Source organism: Fistularia commersonii, chromosome 13 (genome assembly GCF_037954325.1).
Source record: "Fistularia commersonii isolate RoL2024-O1a breed Wild chromosome 13, RoL_Fcom_v1.0, whole genome shotgun sequence".
NCBI classification, from domain to species: Eukaryota; Metazoa; Chordata; class Actinopteri; order Syngnathiformes; family Fistulariidae; genus Fistularia; species Fistularia commersonii.
This window is the reverse complement of record NC_141296.1, coordinates 6590165-6612482: the sequence shown is the minus strand read 5'-3', so window position 1 is coordinate 6612482 and position 22318 is coordinate 6590165. Positions and strand designations below refer to the sequence as shown.

The following is a 22318-nucleotide window of genomic DNA, read 5'->3' as shown; positions in this document are numbered from 1 at the left end:
AAATGAGTCTACTGCATTAATCTAGAAATATACTCATATTCATGAGGACCTGCTGTGGCCCTCGCCTCCTCACTCTCCCGTCTTTCACCATGGTCAAACAAACGCCTCTAAATTGTTCAAATATTGACTACAATCCCTGGCCGCATCCTGACAACTTTAATACACCCCGACTGTTTCCCATTCCCACAGTCTTATCACTTTTCTCCTCCCGTTCAAGTTGCCCCGTCTCCACACACATACACTGTGGGGCCACAGGAGTGCTACATCTTGTTAAAAAGAGCTAGCGAAGCTGAAAGGCCAATCACATTAACACGGAGAGAGTGTCAAATAGCTGCAAAGAATCTGGTTGAAGGGTCAAATCAAATGGACACTGCTCCAATTTTAATTGCAAATGCCTAATTGCCCTCGTAATTATAAGAAATAAGATGCTATTGTGCCGATTTAAAATACATCATATTGCAATTACTCACCGCTGTCACCACTGCATATGATTACAAGAAATATCTTCATAGATTAGCTTTTAATCCCGAGTATCCAGGATCTCAGAAGGCTTTGAAGATGTGCGGCTGATGATGTGCGGCTGAAAGTCCTCGCCTACATCCAGCACGGAAGGTCCCGCCTCGGCTGCTGGGCTGCAGCCATTTTATACTGGAGAGCACCCGGCTCTCATCAGTCATGGTGGAGGGGAGAGGATTTATCCAGCAGCTCGGACTCTAGGATGATTAGATGCTCGGATGCAGTGAGGGGGGTTAGCCATTTGGCCAGGGCATGAATGTTATTGTTCCAGTTCTCACTCTGATAAATGTCATGGGAAGTTTGTGGAGCCAACCTTGAGCCTTTCTTTCATGGCCTGCCAGCCCTCTGCCACATTTAAAAGCTGTGCTAGCAATTACCAACATGGCTCCATTGCAGTAATTACTGCTGTTAAGCTATTAAATAGCCAAAGGCCAAAATAAAACTTGCTCATGCTGTCATCTTCATAGTTTGAGTCCCCTGTGCTGCTTAATTAAAATATGATTACCTGTCCCTGGTGTAAAGTTAACCGTGTGTGTGGCTCAGGACAGTGTATGTGTGTGTGTGTGTGTGCCTGTGTGCCTGTGCGTGGGCGTGCATGTGTGTTTGTCATCAAGCCACGTCTTGTACTGCATCCACTCTTTCTTTTATTTGCTAAATGTGTTTCCCCGAGTTTGTTCAAATCCTTTTAGGAGCAAAAAGGACAGTCTGATCTGGGAGGGCCGTTGCAGATTTCGCTCTCTATCTTTAGCACAGTGCTTTCTGCCCAACTATTGTCTCCCTGTCCATGCTTAAGCAAATTTCGGAGGCATCAGGCTTTATCTCGGACTGGACGGGGCGGCCCTTTCATGTCATTGTGTGACATGAAAGGGCCGTCTGAGTCAGTGGGAGAGATCATTATCCCGCATGGACTGAGCAGAAGGAACGGGATCTGAACGTGTGAGGCGGCGCCTGGGGGGCTGCTTTGACTCATACTCCACATAACAGCCTTTATATTAATCCATATTTAATTGGACTTCCCTTCAGCGCCCCCTCCTTTAGTGTTTACCCTCACTATGTTGGTACCCTTACTATGTTGGTTTATGGGAGGCAGCAGGATGTATGGGCTTGTTGAGAAGGTAGTGAGGTTGACATAGGATTACTGTTATTGAGGAGGCAGAGGGTAAACCGCAGAGCCAAGAGCAGCCCTCGGGGATGTAGCCGCATTTTATTTATTGTCATTCAAATAGCAACCATCAGCTCTGAAACTGTAATCTGCATCAACTCATGTGACGTGTGAAAGTTTCGGTCCGCATGTTGTTATTGTGTTGGCGGATGCACAGCGACCGCAGCGGGTAATGAGATGCGTTGTAGACACAAGATAATGACGGTGCGGGTGATCGAATGGCTGATTCTTAACATTCATCAGGTGCTCGTGAAACCTTCGGTGAAGGTGACGTTCAGGAAATGTTCTACTTCGTTAATCTCAAATATGCCATCCCTCTCCCAATCACCGCAGAACGTCTTTATGATGAATGATTTTTCATATGATCCATTATTAAAATCAAGAGGCTGCTCAATGGGCTTTGGCGTGGACTCACAGTCTTATTAAATCGTGTGTAAAACCCGTTTTTTCCATTCCCGCAATTCTGGAATGAACATTTCAATCAGCGTGTTGCCTCCAGGGAAGGATGGTGGGTGAAGGCCAGTATAAATTTCAGCTGTAATAATTAGATTCTTTATTAGGCTTCGCCACTGAGTTCAGCCCTAAAGAGGAATGGTGCAAAGGAGTAGCGTTGGCCGCATGTTGACTTAATGTCACCCATCCATTTTACTTTCGCTCTGGTTGGCCTCGCACGAGCTGGAAAACGGGGGGCTCATTCATCACTTGGTTTCTTTGGCTGTGGGCACTACCATACATGAGTGGCACACACATTTATATTTACAGTCTGAAACAACAACAGCTCCCATATCACACACAAAGATGTATTTCATTGTGAAAGTAACAAGATGAACCGGGGGGAGAAAAAGAAAAAAAAAAACAACTCAGAAATGTTCCAGCACCAAAACACATTGCTGGCCATCACACATATATCTCGTCAGACGTCCATTCCCTGAGCCGCTCATGTGTGAGAATGTAGTCAGAACTCCGACACTTTGTGATTGGTGACAGCATCTCCGGCATCTGTATTCTGACAGCACAGTGTGACACAAGTTACATTCAGCTGAATGCTTAGAGGCCCAGGCTTCTTGTGCACGTTCAAGCAATTCACGTATCATTTTTTTTTTCTCTCCATGTTTTCCTCACCCAGAGAGGAATCCCCATCGGGCAGTTCTGCAAAGACTTCAACGAGAAAACAAAAGAGCTGAAGGAAGGCATCCCTCTTCCAATCAAGATCCATGTGAAGGTGCGTCTGCGGGTTCCTCTCACCCATTCTTGACCCTTTACACCCCCTACGTCTGTGGTCGATTCCACAGCTATGTAATGTTATCAGAGTGCCTCCATTATTCATACACGACCACATTACTAAGCCAAACCATTTGCATTCATTAATGAAGCAATACCCAGAGGAACACGGAGACAAGAAGAATTATTGGCATTCAAGAGGTCCAAATTACTTAGGAAAAAGACAAAAGGGTAGTTTTTTTTTCTCATTCACGCACACGTAATTTGACTCAGCATCCCCTGAACACATCTCTTTATGTCTGGTTTCCCGAGATAAATCCTCAGAGCTGAGCAAATGTGTATTGTAATAAAGTCTGGTGAAAGAGGAGACGCCTGATTTTTTTTTTTTCATTTTTTATAAAAGGATTAATCTATTTGACAATATCCAGCAACAGCTGTCTGATGCTGGCCATCAATGCCATCTGCTGGTAGCTTGCAATGCAGTGCTGGTTAGTTCACTCCACACACAGTGCACCAGACGTCTACAGTGTGCGGCATGTTTCATTGTCTGAGACGACTGGTTCACAGCTGGGTTTCACTGCAGCCCATCTCCAGCTCTCCATCATCTCAGTTCAAGGGAACAGATAGAGAGATTCCACCTTATTAGCAGGGCCTGAGATGAAAAGATCGATACCTTTATGATGTTACCGCTTGGATCTGAAGCCAGAAAGTGGTTAGGTTAGCCCTAACATCCAGAGATGAAACTGTATCTTTGCATCAACGGTCGGGGACAGATATGACCTCGGCTGTCACGAATGTTACATTGAGAAATGTCTGTTCTTTTTTTTTGTCCTAAGTGAGCCGGCTCATTATTTTGCTGCAGGATTCCATTGAAGCTCCCGTGTTGAGAAATTTAGGCTTATCAAAAGCAACTTATAATTGAATTGAAAACAACACTGATGTTGTATTACAGTAAGAAACTGTTTATGCACTAAATCTATTGAATGAAACAGGGAAATTTAATAGACAATATTATTAAATGGAATGCTGATCAACTAAATTATGGTTTAATCATAATGTTAAACATTGTTGATAAAAGGCAAAGGCATCATTTTAATAATTTTTTTTAGTATTAAACCCTTTTTGTGGACATAGCAATAAGTCTACAGTTTTATTTTGTGTTTTTCAATTCTTTTGTTTTCTGTTTTGGGTTGTTGCTTTTTTGAACTCTCGATGTTTAATGTGTATCACTACCTATTATCATACTATTATATCTATCATATTACATAATACTATCATATTATCATATGTTAGAGATTGATAACATTTTATCCTTGTTTTTCCGTCCCTTTAAAAACAAAATTTAATGTTTTCAATGTACTCCTAATGTGGCAGTTGCAGCATTGTAGTCTTCTCTGCATCCATACAGAAATATGCTAATGACCTCTCCAACCACCAGTGAATAAAAAGACATTATAGTCTTCTCCAAACTGAATAATGACATTCATACATGCAAAATTAAAGATTCCCTTGCAACTACCAACATTCCTCATTACTTGTTAGATAAAAAAAAATGCATTATGAAGGTGCCCTCCACCTCCTCTACCTCTCGGCTTCACTTGCACAGATGACGACAGTTGGGCTAACTGTTTCCAGTCTTTAAGCTAATTGGCTCCTGGACTTAACTTAGATGTTATTACACAGACATCCAAGTTCCATTAATATTTTTATCAAACTCTCTGCAAGACAGCAAATTAATGGGTATCAAAATGTCAAACTATCGCCTTAATATTTTAATTTCATATCTGCCTGGATAATGGTTTCTGCAGTTACTCTCTTTCATTGATTGTTTGCATTTTTTTTTCTTCCCTCCGAAAAAAAAGAAGCTCATCGCGATCAAAAGCACTGAGTCATGGCAGACTTTAGACCCAATAGCTTCTCCAGCGATGGAGAAAAAGTGTTAGCTCCATAGAAAGGTCATCTTTGGGAGATAGAAAAAGGGTTTTAATATCAAGTCAGTTTTTCAGCCTTAGGATCGTTGCCCAGTTAGAGAATGATCTAAGTAAAACCGTCCTCATTTCACATATTGATGGACTTGGAATGCCAGATTTTAGTAAGTGTGGTCCCTTATTTACAGTATAAGCCTGGATTACGATTTAGAGCTAAAATAAGTCATTGTGGTTGAAGAGTTTTTGTTCCTGAGGTGAAGGTAGAGAGAGATCCAGGCTAGAGAGCAAACAGACAGGCAAAATAAAGTTAATACCTCAATTTAATTGTTTTTTTTTTTTTATTTTTTTTTTATTTTTTTTTTTAGAAATATCACATTATGAGGTTATAAATCATGACAGAAGCACACACAGAGTTATCATAGGTCTTAGAGGTCTACGAAAATTAGTAAGTTAATTTTAAAATGCACCACTCACATCAATTTCAATTAACATTAGTATTCACGTTATATTGAACACTAGCCAGTTATGGTCCTATTAAGCCAGGATTCAAGGGCAGTGTATTTATAATTCTTCCCTGACTTGGGTATTTGAAAATGATGTAACCAAATCTCCAAATGATTAATGTAGTTGAGATGCTCTCAGGAGATGCTTATTCTCTCGCACAAAAAGAGAAACTGAAAAGGAGGCTTCAGATGATGTACTGCATGCCTGCTGTTTTTATTACCCATCTAATCTTCTATTTTTCTCCATGTTTGGCTCAGAGAGCACTGAGGTTTGACCCACAAATTGAATGAAAAAAACTGCCGTGTTTACAAAAAGGTGAATTCACATGAAAATTTCCGTCTTACTCGAAGTATCATGAACTTTCTTCGGCTCTCATACGTCCGGTGACTCGTGGAATTCCTCCAAGTCAAAGACTGTGTCAGACAAATTAAGTGGTTAATGTGAAAATAATGTCCTTTTAGTATTAGTCAGTGAAACAGCATGAAAACAGAATACATTGACATGCAAAAGTTCTAATGACGTTGCACTATACGAGTTCAGAAATGGCGAACTGGTCTAGTTCGCTCTCAGTTCCCACTGTCTTCAATAATGAACAGTTTTTTTCTCCAGATTGAGATCCATCTGCATGACTGGAAAATTCAATCAAAAAATTGAATATTAAAATAAGAATTCATCTGCTCCATCATAAAGTCTCTCAGCACTGTCATCAGTCGGATGGAATATTTCCATCCTCTGGAGACAAAATGTCATCCTCAGTAATGCTGTTCTTACCGTCAGCCATTTTGGATGTATCTTTAAAATACGGAACCACAAATGATATGCAACTTAGCATGATTTAAATGCAAGTGTCCTCTATCACCGCATACATTTCAGCTGGATCTTAGAAATGTTACCCAACCATTGCACCTCAGTCATTACAATGCTTTTTTTTTTTTTTTTTTTTACTCCGCCAGTGATAAACATTGCTCGAATCTGAGCAGATCTTACCTGTGCCGCTGGCTGATCTTGACCAGTGGAGTTAGAATCAGGAGAGCCATCAAGTTAGACCTAAAGGTAGTGTCAGGAAGGTTAGCCTCAAACCTGTAAGAGCTGTGGGGTTTCATTCCAGAGAGAAAAAGTAAAGTTTCAAGAGAAGAACCTCAGACCCGTGCGTTTGTTGAAGATTCTCAAATCAACATCCCTTGATCGAAGTTATGCTATTTAAAGTATCGATAAAAATCAGGCCAAGCGGCAATGAATGTGAAAGGATATGTAGTGAAAGGATATAGGAGTTCTAGAACTATTTAAATGATTTAAGTGAAAAGTGGGCCATTAAGTGAATAAGTGAACGTCCAAGCGGTGCAGAATTTATCCCTATGCTTTTTGATTCACTTCATCAGCTCCACCGTTCATTTTCAGCCCCTTTTTTTTGTTATTCCCAATTTTGAAGTCCCTTAAATGACAAACACAAGGTTCATTCAATGATTGATGAATAGAAGAGAAACTGATGACGCCATAAGAGAGAGAAAATGACGCCATAAATTGCTTTAATCAATTCTGTATTTTAATTAATCATGACGTAATGCTGAATATTTAATCTCACATCTATTTGTAGCTACTTCATTTTTATTAATTTATAGAAAATATATATCGTTCATCATTTATTTATATGAATATCTATAGCCTTATGAAATAAAGCAAAAACCAGACAATTGTGTTCCGCTTAGAGCCACAGTTCTTTTAAAAATACAAAGATTTTCAAATAGAGGCAGATTATCTTTCGTTCATTGACCAGACTGATGTAGCCTTATTTTAAGTTTCCGGTGACTTGAACAAAGGATTATTTGTGACGTCCTGATCAATATTTCCTGGCTCAGTGGCAAGAAGCCGATTTAACAAGTAGAACTCCAGCGGAAATGTTTCATGTACCTGCGTCTGACAGTTGACAACATGTAATCATAGCTGTCTCTGAGACGCTTCTTGGATGTGAGTGGGTGTGATGTTTTTCCAAATCCAGTCTTCCTTCACACATAATGGATTTGTGCAATTGTATTTATTTATATACTTTCACTAAATTGTTGTCACCAAATGTTAGGGATGGCGACTCTAGGTAAAGACACACATTTGTCTTTTTTTGTTTTTCTGTAAAGGATTGCAGTCTATGCAAAGCTGCTGGAAAAGTCTCCTGAGTCCCTTTCTCATTAGCAGCCAATGTAATTTTCTTTTACATATTTTGGGGGATTTTAGTTTCTATGGTGTCTTGTAATTGTAGTCATTCCACAGTTGTTGACACCAAGATACAAGTTCCTAGAACATTAGCTGTAGAAGGAGCAGATCATGACATGTCTGCCTTTTAGCGTAGAGAGCAGATGTCATCTCCCATCTGATGTATTATCTGTGTAGCATTAGATTCACTGTGTACTTTTAAACTGAATCTTTCACTTTGAAATAAAAGTTGGGGAAAATGAAAAACATTTTATATGCAGTGGGTCTTGAAACATTTCTGCTTCATATTTTAACAATTAAATTAACAGGTTGCAGCCTTTTCCTCACAATATGCTTCCACCTCAAACAGGGAAATTTGATCACAAAATTGTGTGACAGGTTCATGACTGAAAGAATTCCTGGCCTAATCCGGCAAAATTATTTTTCCTCTCTTACCTCTATGAATTGATATTTACCACATTTTAGATGTAGACAGGGGGATTTGGCTTCTCTGCATGGGCTTCTCTGATTTTCTCCCACAATCTCCCCCCAAAAAACATACAAAAGGTTAATTTAAGACCCTAATGTGAATGAGAGCGAGAATGGCTGTTGATCTCAATACGTGGGCTTGTGATCGACTGGCAAATGGGACACCCGACATCTATCCTGAATCAAAGCAGTTATGGAATACGAAACAAACTGTCCCTCTCTTGATGAGCGCCCTGAAACACAGTAATCATGATGCTGATGCAGTTGCAGCATTGAAGGTTGATTTACTGTTGTTTTACCTGCAACTTTAGTAGTTTTCTATCATCTCTTTAGTGAAAGATGTAAAAAGAGTAAGATTGATAATCAAATTAAATACATTTAATTTTGTTTAATTTTGTCTTTTAATTTTTTTTTTTTTGTGCCAAATTACAATAAAAGGCACCGGAGGAAAATTAAAGCAAATTAAAGGAGTCGCTCATGAAGAATGCTAAGTTGAATGCACTTGACTAACTTCTTTTGGGTGTCAGTATTTGTTAAAGTTGTAGTTTCGTCTTTGTTTCCCTTCATGTTGCGTTTCAGTCTCTTTTTTTTTCCCCTCCTTTGGATTAATTTACCTCGATATTTATTATCCTTTTATATAAGTAACTGGCCTGTCGACATTGCTGAGAGGTGGATGGTTGGATATTATTTGAGCCATTTTCTCCTTACGTTGACGCATTAGTAAACTTTACTTTTTTCTTTAAACTGTTAAACCTGACATATCTGGTGTGAATTCTGAGCCTTTGGTACGTGTACTCACTTCATAAGCTTTCAATTCATCTCCGCAGCCTGACAGAACATATGATCTGCAGATTGGAAAGCCCACGGTGTCATACTTCCTCAAGCAGGCGGCTGGCATTGCGAAAGGCGCTGGAAAGACGGGTGAGATGTGCATCTGCCTTCAACCCTGTAACCCTGCACTCAAATGACACGTGTCTCTCCCTCTGTCTCTCGCCACGGGTTCCATTGATGTTCTATTCATTACATGCTGAGCAAGCACATGAAGGAGGTGGAAAAGGTAGAGAAATAAGAAAAGGGAATTATGGATTTCCTTTTTATGCTCTTAGCAAGAGTCTCTAAACCCTTGATTCCACCTAATTCCACCTTTAAAACTTTTTCAACGTTCGCACCAGCTCGCACATCACCTCGACTCAGTTCCTTTTCATGATGATGTTTTTGCGTTTATTGCATTTTCCATTCACTTTATGCCCTCCGTTCGTCTCTTTCATGTGTTTGAAGGCCTCGAGACCGCAGGAATGGTTTCAATAAGAGCCGTGTATGAAATTGCACAGGTGAAAGCTGAGGATGAGTGCTTCAAAACGAGGAACACCTCCCTCGAGACGGTCGTCAAAAGTATCATTGGCTCAGCCCGTTCACTGGGCATCAAGGTTGTCAACGAGTGAGTACTTCTCTCATGCTTGGTGCATTTTTTATCAACCTCGGTCGTAATAATGTCTAAGAGCTAAGAAACTAGATTCACAGATGTACCCGGCGTAATAATATGTCAAGCATGTCTGTGTCAATTGTTTGCAGCCCCCATGCAAATCATCTTTGGCAACAATTGAGAGCATTTGTTCTGTATTCTCTTCATTTTCTCTTCAGTAGTGTGACCTTTTAAAATTGAACGCGCCTTTATTATTTTACGTTCAAATTCAGGCTTGCAGTCATATCAGCCTCGCTTTGATCGAAATAGGCTATAATTGCACTCAAAATGTAACGCTTGCACTCGGGTTCGTTGTTCCTCGGTGCTCTCGTGCAACAGCTGCTCTCATATTTCAGCTCAGCTCTCTGATTCTTTCTTTTTACTGTAACATCCCCCCCAAAATATAATTCCAGGATTGTGTTGACCAGTTAACTTCTTGCTGCCTCTGTAAGGGGAGGGGACGTTGCCATCTTTACTTTAACGACCTGGTCGATACATGATGTTTGCGACTTTCGTTGTGATGTAAGGACGAAAAAAAAAGGAAAATAATTATTTGCCTTTTCTTTCAAGCTGAGCTCTTAATTAAAACAGCCTCATAAAACCAACAGTTTTGCCATGCTTTGCATTCTGATCACCAGATACAGCCACTTCACTCCATGCACAGTGACAACCGCTTGCTGTTGCTATGGTTCTTGGCAAAAGAATGCTTCTATCTGCCATACAGCCACAATGTGTCTACATTATGTTTTCAATCTCACAGTACCTCAACTGCAGGGGTTTTGTTTTGCTGAAAGCTTAAATCAAACACAGTCACACTGGAATGTGCCCTGATATCAGTCTCAGGAACCTTTATGCAGTATTGATATGAGTTCTGCTTTTTCCTGTCATGCAGGAGAGTCTGAGTGTTTAGGTTGTTAGAGGCTAATGTTATTCATTGCTCGTGGAATTTCTGTCGACTATTGCAGTAGTTTGCAGGAACAACCATAAAACACTCGAAAAAGGTATGTCATCAGTGGTAAACACAATTTACGCTGGCATATATGGCTGTTAGTGCAACTAATGACAACTGGCTCCAATGACAGAAGTCACTTCAATGTTCTGGTTTTTTTTGTTTTTTGTCTTTTTTTTACTGCTAAATATTTGCTTTTGTTCACATTTTGGGAATTTGTCCCATAATTCCTATTGCAAATTGTAAACTCCAGTAATTGCACCTTCATAAGGTTTTGGTAAAAGAGCAACCCATTCTCAATATTATATACCCACAGCAATCCATGTTTTTTATGAACATTACAAAACATCCTTCTTTCATTATTTAAAAAAAAAAAAAAGTTCACAGCTTAGCAGCAATGCGAATGTTTAAAGTGCACAAATCTACCTGACACTATACATACTGTACTTTTAGCATGCATTGTTAACGGTTTAGGCTCAGAGAGGAGACAGGACTTTATAGCGACAGCGGGATAGATGGCTTGATGTAGACACCACTGACATGACACTCAGCCCATCTAGCAATAAACCGTAACTGTTGATACGAGCACGCTGAAGTTTACTTTTCCTGACGCTCTTGTAGTGTTCAAATGATTGCGAATTCTTAGTTGAAAGAAAAAAACACCATTCAAATTGTCTGTTCTCATTCATCCGGATCATGGAGAATTCTTGTCTTGGCAACGGGGAGATCTAAACAAGAATTCAACATTCAAATTAAAATAGAATTTTTACATCAGGTCCTTGGCATTGGCTTAGTCAAATGTCAGTCATCAATCTGACACACTCCTGCTTCTGAAAAAGATACGGGGAGCTACGACTGAAGTAAACACTCCCGTAGTCGGTCCATGAAACTCCTGGCATTCTTTGTCAAAAAATAACCTAATCTCTTATCTAACGTGTCGCAAACTTTAAAAATTAGTATACCCACGTCAAATCTGTGAGGGCTCTGTCATCCGGGTCATGATCTGTGTCAAATCTTTCTTTTTTTTTTGCCTTGAAGACATTTCAACTGTCATTGGAGAGGCTGATTCACTTCTGACGTACCCACATTAATCTGTGTTCTCAATAATAAAACAAGCACGCAACGGTCTTTAAAAGACACATGGATGCTCACCACATAATTCTTGCTACTGAGAAACTGAAGTTAAAAAATTCTACCGACTTATGAATATATAATAGCTGTGCTCACACTAGCTTAATAATGTGATGACTGTTATAATATGGGCTCCGCCATGGTGGAACTGCAATTAATACAAAAGTGCCACTTAAATTGGTCCATGTGTGTTGTTCCACTGTGTAATTCACAGCGTGGTGAAGAATATCACACTAATCAGGTTGTAACTTGAGTAAAAAATAATTATTATTTATCATATTTATATGTATTATTATTATAATTTTTTTTTGGGGGGGGGGTACATTTTGTCTACTGATGTTGACCACTCGGATGAATGTACTTTCATCCAATTCATATATTAAAAGAAGAATTCAGCGTGAGATATCCAGAATATGCTAGACCATTTCCATCTGTGCTATCATTTGTTTTCAATCTGTTTGGATTAGAAATATTTTCTGAAAAAACACATCCCATATTGGGTTTTTTGTGCAACAAGAGTCTGTTTTTCCAGTTGGTGTTATATGTGTAGTTTGGACACCAGCAAGAAACCCAGCAAATAAGAATAAGAATAAGTTAGGAGAAGCTTCAGTTGTCACGTTTCCCTCATTCTTTGTAGTATGAGATTTAAAGGCCAAAAGATACAAGCTTATTATTCAGCTGTGGCACAAGATAAAAGCTACCCTGTAATCATTGATATCTTGCGTGGTGCGTTATCAGTGTCTCCTCACACTCACCTCTCTCTGTTGTGTTTGGTATAATCTTTCAAATGTGTGGATAGTTTCCCCTTCTATATCATCCCTCGTGGGTCAAAGATGCAGGCTGAACAGAAAGAACCAAAGCAGCATTTAGAGATCTAATTATGGCTGCCATGTTGTCGGGGTGCATTTCTCTCAGTAAGGAACCTTACGGTCCAATAATGACGATCGGATCGCGGCCACAGTTTCCTAAATATCGAGAGCCATACACTCATTGCTGGGTTGTTTGTGTGAATGATCCTGATTATCATGAGATTGTTGTTCCTCTTAATTGCCACTAGAGGTCAGATATAAGAAAATAAAAAGAGCGCAAGGCTGACTTTCACACAAGTGATAACAGAAATTACTTTGCAAAAAATTGATAGAAATTCTAAATGTCCTCTTTTACATATAAAATACACCTGTTGGATTGAATTAACGTGTACAATAAGGACCAACAATCATTTGCAGTCCAGGACAAGCACCGGGAAGAACGGAGTTAGCGGTGAATCATCCCAACCAAGGCGAAAATGCCACAGTCTTGAAAATTAGAGAAGTGGAAGGCCTCAAGTGGTGTAAACAAAAATGAACTCTGTGAGCTTCTGAAACATCAAATATCTTGTATGCTGATTAGATTGCATTACCTGTTGTGGGTGCGACTTCCCCGCCCACACTCAGGCACGTACATTGTTCTTCTTCTAAAGCTCCACCTGTGTATAATACCACGCTTTTTCTACTTATCATTCGCAAGGTTCACAGCATTCCACATATTTTTCTTTGAACTATTTTTGGTTTTTCTACTTGAGCACATCCTCACTCCCCCAACCAGACATGTGATTCAGTTAATGATATTGTACTATTCCCCAGAATCCCTTTCTCAGCTGTACTTAAAAGTTAACGTGTCCTGCAGCTCCATTGCATTATGATTTATTGAAAGTGTTGTCTACAGAGAAATAAATCTGTGCCTGTATTTTAATGGAATCCGCCTTGAACGGTGGTTGAACATAGCGTTGAGTAAGACATAAAGGCATTTTGTGGGAATGACACTGAAAGATGGATGTTTGAAGGATTTTCTGCTATCAAGTGTTACATTTTATGATAATTCCTCTTGAAACAACTTCATTCTATTAGGTACCTCATCTGCATGCCGCCTAATTTAATCAAAGACCAGCCGAAAAAAAAAAAAAGTCATCATCCATTTTTTTTTTTCTTTCCACAGCGTTTTACTGCTGACTACACTCTCCTTTCGCGGTAACTCAAACAAAATCTAGTTGCTCGATATCCATTTTTCTTATCTCTCTCCCACGTTTTTGTCAGCCTCTCAGCAGAAGAGTATCAAGCCTTCCTGGTGGAGAGGGAAGAAAAGTTGAAAGCTGATGCAGCCGCAGCAGCAGCTGCTGCAGCCGAAGCTTCGACGGGCAAGAAGAAGTGAAGACCTCCCATTTCTGTTACTGTCCCCCATTCCTCTTTTTTTTTTTTTTTTTTTTTTTTTTTTTTTTAATAAGTGTACAGTGCAGAGTTGAGCTCTAGATAAATAGAACATCTGGCTAACATTGAATGTTTCCTGTGTGTCCTTCAGTATCTCACAGCCATATTGTCTTGTTTAGGCAAACTATTCAAATAATTCACATTATATTTCCGTCATATTGAAAGCATCAATGATCCCAAAGTTGCTTTTCAACTGAGCCAGGCTTATGAAAGTGTAATTTCAGTGCCATGGAGGAGTTTGTATATTCAAAGTCTTTGATGTTATATCTATTATTAACACTACTTGAGGCAATTTAGCTTTTTTTCCCTTCTTTGGCAGATGTTTTCCCAAATCTTATACCCACGGCACATCAATGTGTAATTGATTCCATATGTTACTATGACAAATACCACATGGGATTAGTGTTGATCTGTCATATTTTCTACATTCCTTAAATATTGAATTGTCATGCGGGGTTAGACCTTCGTGTTTCAGATTTGTCGAAGGTTATTTATTATGTCTCATTGCAAAAACTACCATACGTGAAATATATTTGTGATTGAACTGGTAATCAGACAACCACAAGTTTGTTGTAGCCACCTCAGACCTTTTCATGACATTTTTTACAATTCTAGACTTTTTTTTAAACTAAAGCGACTATTTAATTAGGAAATGAATCTCCAACCGTCAGCAGATCACTGATTTCTTCAATATCAAGACTCATGAAATATAAAATTAAGTAGATCAGCTCTGTCATATGTTTCTGCCCCTCACTGAATATGGATTGACAGAATCTTTATTTAATGTGATGTTTTATTTTAGCGCAAATGGCAATTTTGAAATAACATTCTTATGTGTAACCTCTCTATAACCTTTCCTGATATGGCCTCTTACACAACGGACCATTCTAGTTGCAATGTTTCCTTTGGCCAGAAGATAGCAGCAGTCACTCTTGTAACGCTGTAGCTCACGCTAACGCTTACAGAAAGTGCTCTTCATTGGGTTGGAACAAAATGTACAGTTGAAGAAACTATAAGGTACGAAATCTATGCTTTTTTTTTTTCCCCTGTAACTTATATTAAATTATGTTTTTGTATTGCACAGGATACACCCATGTAAGCACTCTTACAAAAATCACGGGCATATTCCCATCATAATGCCCTTTTAATGGCCGTGTTTCTCTTATTTTATTGCAATTTTTTTTTCAATAGAAACCGTATTGATTTGCTCCACATCCCTTTCTACTGTACCTCTAATTTTAGTCTCCCCTCATGCTTCCTTTGTCTCCCCTCTCTTCTCCCCCTCCCCTCACTGAGTCTTTTCAGTGGAGGCTGAGAATAGATTGGAGGCTGTTTCAGTCAGAAGTCGTAAGCAGGAATGCCTATATATGGAGTCGAACGCCATTCTGAGCTCTGATGGTCACAGGTATGGAGTGAATATGGGCAAGTTGGATTTGTAAAGTGGAGACGGGAGGGTGGGAGTCGTACACCTACGTATGTGTGTGTGTGCGTGCGTGCATCATTAAAGGTGGGAGGCCAATTGTCAATGCGAATGCTCATACGCGAAAACCTTGATGCCAAGTGTGTGCGTCAGTCTGAGTCAGATAGTCTCATTGTGTCTCGTCATGTGTGTGCGTCAGTGCTGTTGCTGAGCGAAATTCGCTCCAGGGGAAGAAATGGAGGAGAGTGTATGGGCGGGAGGGAATGAGGCAGGATGCTGGTATGATGATGAGACTGAGGGAGGAACCGAGGGCTTGACTCTGACGACACAAATGCATCAGCCGCATTAAGTGCACTTTAATATAAATGCATTTGTATGACAACCAAATACACTTATAAGCAACACAATAGAACACTGGTCCACAATGTCCATTCTGCAATAGGTAAGATGAATGTAGTATATTTTATGCAATAAAAATCTCGTATATACAAACCCAAAACTGTTTCATACAAATGTACGAATGTGCACAGCCTTCCTGAAAAGAACATATGCCCTTAATCACAAACAATGCATATGCATTAATCTTTTCAAATATCACACATACAATAATATAATTTTACACATTTATATTAACTTAGCCTTTAATAGCTAGAACTAGGAATCAATCCTTTACTTGACCGTAGACAACTCTACGTGAGCATGTCGACACCATGGGAATAGTACCATTCTCAACCCGTGTCGCTTGGTAACTGAATAGAAATAGCACCCCTTCCCTATATTCATTTTTTAAAACAAAACTTTTGTATTCTAACCCCTCTCAAAAAAGAAGAATCGCGCATTCACATAGTCAATTGTGCCTCACTGCACCGCACTCCAGTGGAGTAACGATGTAACTGTCCATGTTGAATGGACATGATAAAGAGTTCAGAGTTCAGCAGGTCAGCACCATTTCAGGCACACAGGAGCCGCTATAAGCTGCCAGCATTGCAAATATTGATGCTGCAAGAATATCCAGCCTACTGATCTCAGGCCAGGAGTGACCTGAAGAGCCCACATTCAGAGTCTAATATACAGTACAATGTGGATTTGTTGCGTGATCAGAGCTCCGGCAACCCTCCAGGCAATTCTCTTGTCCGGTGTGACATCTATTGAAGCAACTTAAACCTTAAACATTTCAGAGATCTTCACACATGCCAGGATCTCTCCATGTGTCTTTTTTGTCTGTATGTTTGTTTGCACATCACATTGATACACAAGATTTTAGATGGAGAGATAAATATGAAATGTTAAAGGTCCGAAGCTGCAAACCCAAAGCTCAAAGCGTCTCAGATTTTTAAGTTCTATTACATTATTGATTTTCATGTTACCTTGATGTATGCAACCAAATCAGAGCTGAAAGACTGGAGAGTATAAAGCGACAAAAAAATATCTTCTGGTTTGTTGTGCCAATAGTGCTCGTTCTGATAAAAAAAAAAAGAAAAAAAAAATTGTAAACATTTGACTCCCAAAGTGTTTGAGATTGGGGTTTGCATTGCCGCAGCTCAGACAAAGGCTATACTTGATCTCCCTATTGAAATAGCAAGAATTTTTTAACCCTTTTTTTTTTTTTTTTTGCCACAACAGATAATTCACTACGAGTGAATACAGATGCGTTTCTGTAACTTAAACAATGCTTACAAGTTCAGACAAGTTCTCTCAGATCATAGTTCATTACAGAGACACTTTGAGACCCCTCATGGACCCAAAACCCAGTCAGTTATGGGTCCATGTGGTTTTGCCATTGTGTAAAGGTTGCACCGATTTTGTACAGATTACTGAACAAAAATATAAAGCCAATCTTTGTTCTCGGGAGACATGTAGGAATTAAAGTCCTTAAGTTGTATATACATTATGTATATTTATACACTTAATTAGTTTTTACTTTTCAGTAAAAGGGGCTCCACAAAATATGACAATATGCCATACTTAATGAAGTAAGTCACAGACTTATTTTAGAACGGAGGAACACTTCCACTCCCATCTGAAAGAGAAACAAGGGGAAAAAAAACAGGCCGTTAGCAAGTCCATTTCAAAGAGGTATTTGGCAAACTCATTTTAACATCAGCGGGCGATGAATGAGAAGTAAAAGCCAAGACTCGTACCTTTGTGGAAGCACTGTGGCGATGGATGACACTGGAGTTGATACAACTCAGGTTGTTGCCCTAAACCAGGGGCGATCGAGGCACCTGCCCCAAACATGGGTTCCAGGACGGCCAGTTCCTCCAGGAGGGACTGAGTGCAAGACATGGCGGGTGAGGAGGTGGCGGGGCTCGGGGAAGCAGTGAGGATGAGCGGAGGGGAAGCTGGGATGGAGGAGCAAGAGGACACAGGAGATGACACCACCTCGATCTCCATTGCTTCCTCCGCTAGCCCCTCGCCCTCTTCCTTGGTCACAGCCTCTGCGGCCACGGTCTCCCCGCACCCAGCCATGGGGTTAGATCGCGACGATTGGACGCTACATATGTGGCCCGCTCCCTCAAACTGGGAAGGTTGGTGCCAGCACACTGGGGTCTGAGGAGAGGTTGGGCTTGAGGAGTTAGGAACAGGGGAGGCCAGAGGGGAAGGCGAGGAGAGGGCTGGGGACTGGGGTAGAGCATAGTCGTCTTGGAGGAGAGTTTCTAGGATGTTCTCTTCAAACAGAGAGTCGTCGTCATCGAGGAACATGGGAATGTCCAGACCTCTCCATGCTTTGATGGGATAAAATTCCCGACCCATATGGACTGTATCCACCTCAGCGCTTTCTATGGCCGGAGTGAGAAAGGGAGACGGCGGGGAGGATGAGGGTGACATGGAGGGGGGAGAGAGTTTGGACAACAGCGGGTCCACATAGAATCCCTCCGCCAGGGAGCTGATATGCTGAGCTAAGAGGGAGATCTCTGCCCTCTCCTTCTCCCTTTCTGGGGAGAAGAAGGAAAGACACGGCTGCTTACCAGGTGACGCCTCGGGGGTGAGGAGGCCGTCGGGGGGACATTGAAGAGCACCCAGTGGTACATCTACATACAGGGGACCCCGTACCTCAGGAAGGGTCATCACTGTGCAGTCGCCGTCACTGGGGCTATCAGGGGTCGGGGGCAGTTTCTCATAAAGCGAGCCGCTGCAAGGCTCAACTGGAAAAAGCAGCTCAGTGGTTGGAGTGGGCAGTGTGAGGGGGAGTTTGGCAGACAGGGTAGAGGGAGGGGCAGGGCTGGAGGCGGTTGTTGGCGGGGCCGGCGGGGTCGTCGATGGGGCCAAGGACGTGGTGGCGGTGGTGGTCGTGGCAGAGGGAGGAGGCGTGGTCGTGCCGGTGGGGTCGAAGCTAAAGAGGGGTTCGCCGAAAGGGAAGCTAGCCCCGCCAACGTGTGGCGTGTAGGGCGGGGTGCACACAAACTCTTTGGTCTGCTGAGCTTGTGAGGTGGGCACGGGAGGGAGCGGTAGGGGGAGCGTTGGCAGCGGAGGGTCGAGCTGGAACGATGGCGGCAGGAGAATGTTCTGGGTTAGAAAGTCTAAGTCTGCTACTGTTTCCACAGTGACAGGGGTGGGAGAGGAAGCAGCCGAGGGGGTCTCAGTTGGATGTTGCTGAAATAAACTTTCTTCTTCCAAGGAGGAGATGCTCGAGCGGGGGTCTCCCTCCACTTGCATGGGCTCAGTAGCAGAGCTGCCGGGGTCGTCGGAGGAGCCCACGCTGCAGCCAGCGGTGCTGAAGTCAAAGGACTGGGCGGACAGGCCGCTGCTTCCTGGGGTGAAGACCTGGTCTGGACTGGAGAGGGTGTCTGGAGACTGGAGGCTCAGAGTCTCCTGCTGCGATGCACCAGAACTCAGAACCAGAGTGAGCTGAGTCTGCTCTGAGCTGAGCTGCTGACGCACTGACCAAGCCTCAGAGTCACTGAGAGGAGGGGAGGGGAGAAGAAAGAGGAGACACAGGAAGTTAGACTGAAACGTGGGTAGAATTTAAACAATGGAGCGGCTCAGAGAAGGCGGCGCTTACCTGATGACGTAGTTGTTGCTGCTGATGGGGATTTCTCCGGGCTGCAGCTGGAGCACCATGTACAGCCAAATCCACGACTGGTCCTGAGTCTGCACACGCACCACCATCTCAGCTCTGCCCTCTCCTCCATCTCTCACTGCCGGGAAGAGTCACAGCTCGCGTTAGCTCAATTTTGTAACCCTATTAATCACCATCATTATCATCGTCGTCGTGTTTTTCGCCGTGCAGATGCGCATAGTGGGTACAGCGTGTGGGCGTGCACGGTTGTAATGGCAGTGTGTAGGAACGTATGAGTACACTCACATAGGCTGCGGTGCTGCGCGGAGGCATGTGACAGATCCTGTGGGTGGAGGAGGCTGTACCAGGAGCGAGCGCGTAAGGCTGTCACGCCGAAACCCAGATACGCGCTCACGCTGAGGGGAGGAGGGGGACGATGCGGGGGGTCACAATTCGTTCTCTCATTTGTCATGTGCACAAACATGCAAAAAAAAAAAAAAAAAAGGAGGGAGATGCCGTGTGTGTCACACACACCTGTCCTCGGCGGCCTGCAGCCGCATGTCCCGGCTGTGCGCGGACTGGAAACAGGCCAGGAACAAGTTGGCGTCCGTCGGTGACGGATTCGGAGTGGACTCAGGTCCGGGGCGGCTCGGGTGGGGCTCCAAAGGTGAGCAGAAACACACCCACACCGGGTTGGAGGTCCAGTAGGATCCCGCGGCGGGCGTGGCAGAGGGGGGGGAGAGGCACCGAGCTCGGATCAGCACCAGCTTGTTCCCGGCGCTCTGCCTCCGCACCGACTTGGACGTATTGAAGCGGCATCGAAAGAGGCGATCTTGGAAAAAGGAGAGATTGGGGTTACGACTCATGCAAGGGGGCCGGAGGTGGGAGGTGATTTTCATCCATGCATCCGTCCAGCCTTACCTGCCTCTGCCGGTCGAGCCGCTGACAGATTGGTCCTCATGATAAAATGATCTGAGGCGTCGATTATGTCATACACACTGTCTCCCTGCGCCACGAGATCCACCTGACAAAAAAAAAAAAATCTGTTATTTACGAAGCCCCCTCACCGCCAGCGTGAACGCGGCTGACACACACACACACACACACACACTTGCGTCGTCTTACCATGGAGTGTCCGAGGTGCTCGGAGACGCTCTCTGACAGGTACAGGAGCTTCCCCTCTCCCGTCAGCAACATCAAGAACCCCGGCAGCGCCTGCATCAACTCCGACAGCTCGTGGAAAGACATAAACCGTGTGCTCTCCTCACCGGCACCGCTCGCCGCTTCTGGAAAAGGAGAAAAGAGAAAAAAAAAAGCCACGGAAGGCCATGCGGATGTTAATAAAACTCGCCGGGGAGTGAGGTGACGCGAAGGTCCGCGGTGGTTTCAGCACCACGGACAGCGACACGCCGCCTCGTCTCCGCGTAAAAAGCGGGTTCGGGGGAGTCGCTGTCCGCGGTGCTGAAACGAGTGGCACCGTTCCGACGCCCGACCGTGAAACACCGTTCACCTAGGAACAGTCGTGTCACGGAGGGAAGTAAAAGAAAACAGAAAACACTTGTTGATTGAACTGAAGACGAAGCGGAGTGAGTCGTGCTCTGCGGTAACGCGGCCGCCTCGATCAACAGGTCGCCGTACTGGGAGTCGCTCACCTTGAGTGAAGAAGACGGACTTCCGGGTGTGCATGCAGGCCAGAGACATGATGTGCAGGTATGACAGACGAGCTTTGTCCGCGTCGGATATGGGCAACAAGTCCTTCAGGTTCCGGATCTCGGCGTTGATCTGGTCCCGTCGAGCCTTGGACGCGCCTTTGGTTGAGCGGTACATGGCGGGCTGGCGCGCTGAGGAGCCGCCGAGATTCCTCCGGGTGCAGAAGTTGTGGTGTTTGCCAGAGGAGGTGGTGTGTGTGTGTGTGTGTGTGTGAGGAGGGTCAGGTGGTGGCGGAGCTGCAAAGGTTTGTTATTGTATCTTCATGTCAGCTTTATGTTATTTTCCCTTTTTTTTCCCCCACTCTCTCTGTCCTCCAGAGATGGGTTTTGAAACCCCTTCTCTCTCGTCCGCAGCGCCCGGAACCAGGATGCTGGCTCTGGGGATGGGGGTTGAAAATCGGCGTCTCTTTGCACGACCAGTCCCGGATCCCGTCAGTCTGGTTGGAGGACTCTGCTCGCCGGTCACTTATATAGCCTGGGACTCCGCCGGTGTAGGGGGGCTCCCGACGCACCAACACCGACGTAAAACGGAGGAGGGAGGGTGGAGAGGAAGGGTGGGGGCTGAGGGGGAGAGATATGCCTCATATCTGTGTGAGCGTCGGCGAACCCCCCGCTCCTCCTCCCTCTCCCTGCCCTCTCCTCTCGGTGACTCTCTCTCGACGTCAGCTCTTCCCTCTACTCGCCGATGACGTCGGGATGGAAACGGGAGCTCCGGCGACGCAGAAATCCCGATTTGGACAAAACCGAGTAAGAGGCGGGGCCAAACGTAAAACGTAAACGGAGTCACCGGGCTTGAGGTGTATTGCAAGAGGGGGAGGGTGCACACACACACACACACACAACGATACACTCACGAACACACACATAGAGAGGTCTGTGTGTTTATATGTCTGGCACCGAAAGGAAGGCACGGCTGCCCGCCGATTTTTTTTTGTCCGGACGTGTCGGTAAACACAGCGGCCGCTCGAACGACCGGATCTCTCCGACCGACGGTCATGTTGGATCCTTAACGTCAAGCGCTCGGTACCGCAGGAGGACGCGGACGCCGGGGCGCCGGTGACGGATGAAAATATAACGTTTGGCGGCCAAAAAAATCCAGTCCAGACTGACAACATCGAATCCATCGACACACAGGCTCCAATTTTCAGTTTTCTTTGAATTAACGTATGCAGGACAACAGCTGGATTGTTATGTCAATTATTATTAGCTCTTGAGGTTAGATTATAATTTCCGAGGCTGAATAGGATATCATATATATATATATTTAGATATATATATATATATATTACATATGTTTGAATCTACGTGTGCGCGTGCGTGCGTGAATGTCTGTATGTATGCATGAGTGTGAATGTATATATGCATATATATGCATGTATATATAAACCTACGTATATGCA

General features: G+C 43.3%; 2 protein-coding genes across 5 annotated transcripts in view; one reads left to right on the top strand and one right to left on the bottom strand.

The window, feature by feature from the left end:
- The window catches only part of mrpl11 (mitochondrial ribosomal protein L11), a 50481-nt gene extending 36622 nt beyond the window's left edge, over positions 1-13859 (top strand). For all 4 annotated transcript variants that reach the window (XM_086158000.1, XM_086158002.1, XM_086158001.1 and 1 more), the window contains 4 exons: positions 2805-2900; positions 8832-8925; positions 9283-9442; positions 13619-13859. In XM_086158000.1, the coding sequence (XP_086014126.1) occupies positions 2805-2900; positions 8832-8925; positions 9283-9442; positions 13619-13733 (465 nt within the window). In that variant the 3' untranslated portion in view covers positions 13734-13859. The remainder of the gene's footprint in view (positions 1-2804; positions 2901-8831; positions 8926-9282; positions 9443-13618) is intronic.
- A 2945-nt stretch (positions 13860-16804) lies between these two features.
- Positions 16805-21176, bottom strand: npas4a (neuronal PAS domain protein 4a). The gene is made up of 8 exons (XM_086157999.1): positions 20862-21176; positions 20335-20495; positions 20131-20233; positions 19744-20041; positions 19516-19625; positions 19213-19348; positions 17351-19110; positions 16805-17229 (listed from the first exon to the last, which is right to left on the bottom strand). The coding sequence occupies exons 1-8, from the start codon at positions 21034-21036 to the stop codon at positions 17201-17203; spliced, it is 2772 nt and encodes a 923-aa protein (XP_086014125.1). The 5' UTR covers positions 21037-21176; the 3' UTR covers positions 16805-17200.
- Positions 21177-22318: the final 1142 nt, after the last annotated feature.

Bases quoted from the DNA above. Each gene is read 5' to 3' on its own strand.
- npas4a (XM_086157999.1), bottom strand. From the start codon at position 21,036: ATGTACCGCTCAACCAAAGGCGCGTCCAAGGCTCGACGGGACCAGATC. The intron at 20,496-20,861 runs GTGAGCGACTCC...CTCCTTTTCCAG, and splicing joins GTCCGTCTTCTTCACTCAAG to AAGCGGCGAGCGGTGCCGGT. The intron at 17,230-17,350 runs GTACGAGTCTTG...TTTCTCTTTCAG, and splicing joins GCCACAGTGCTTCCACAAAG to ATGGGAGTGGAAGTGTTCCT.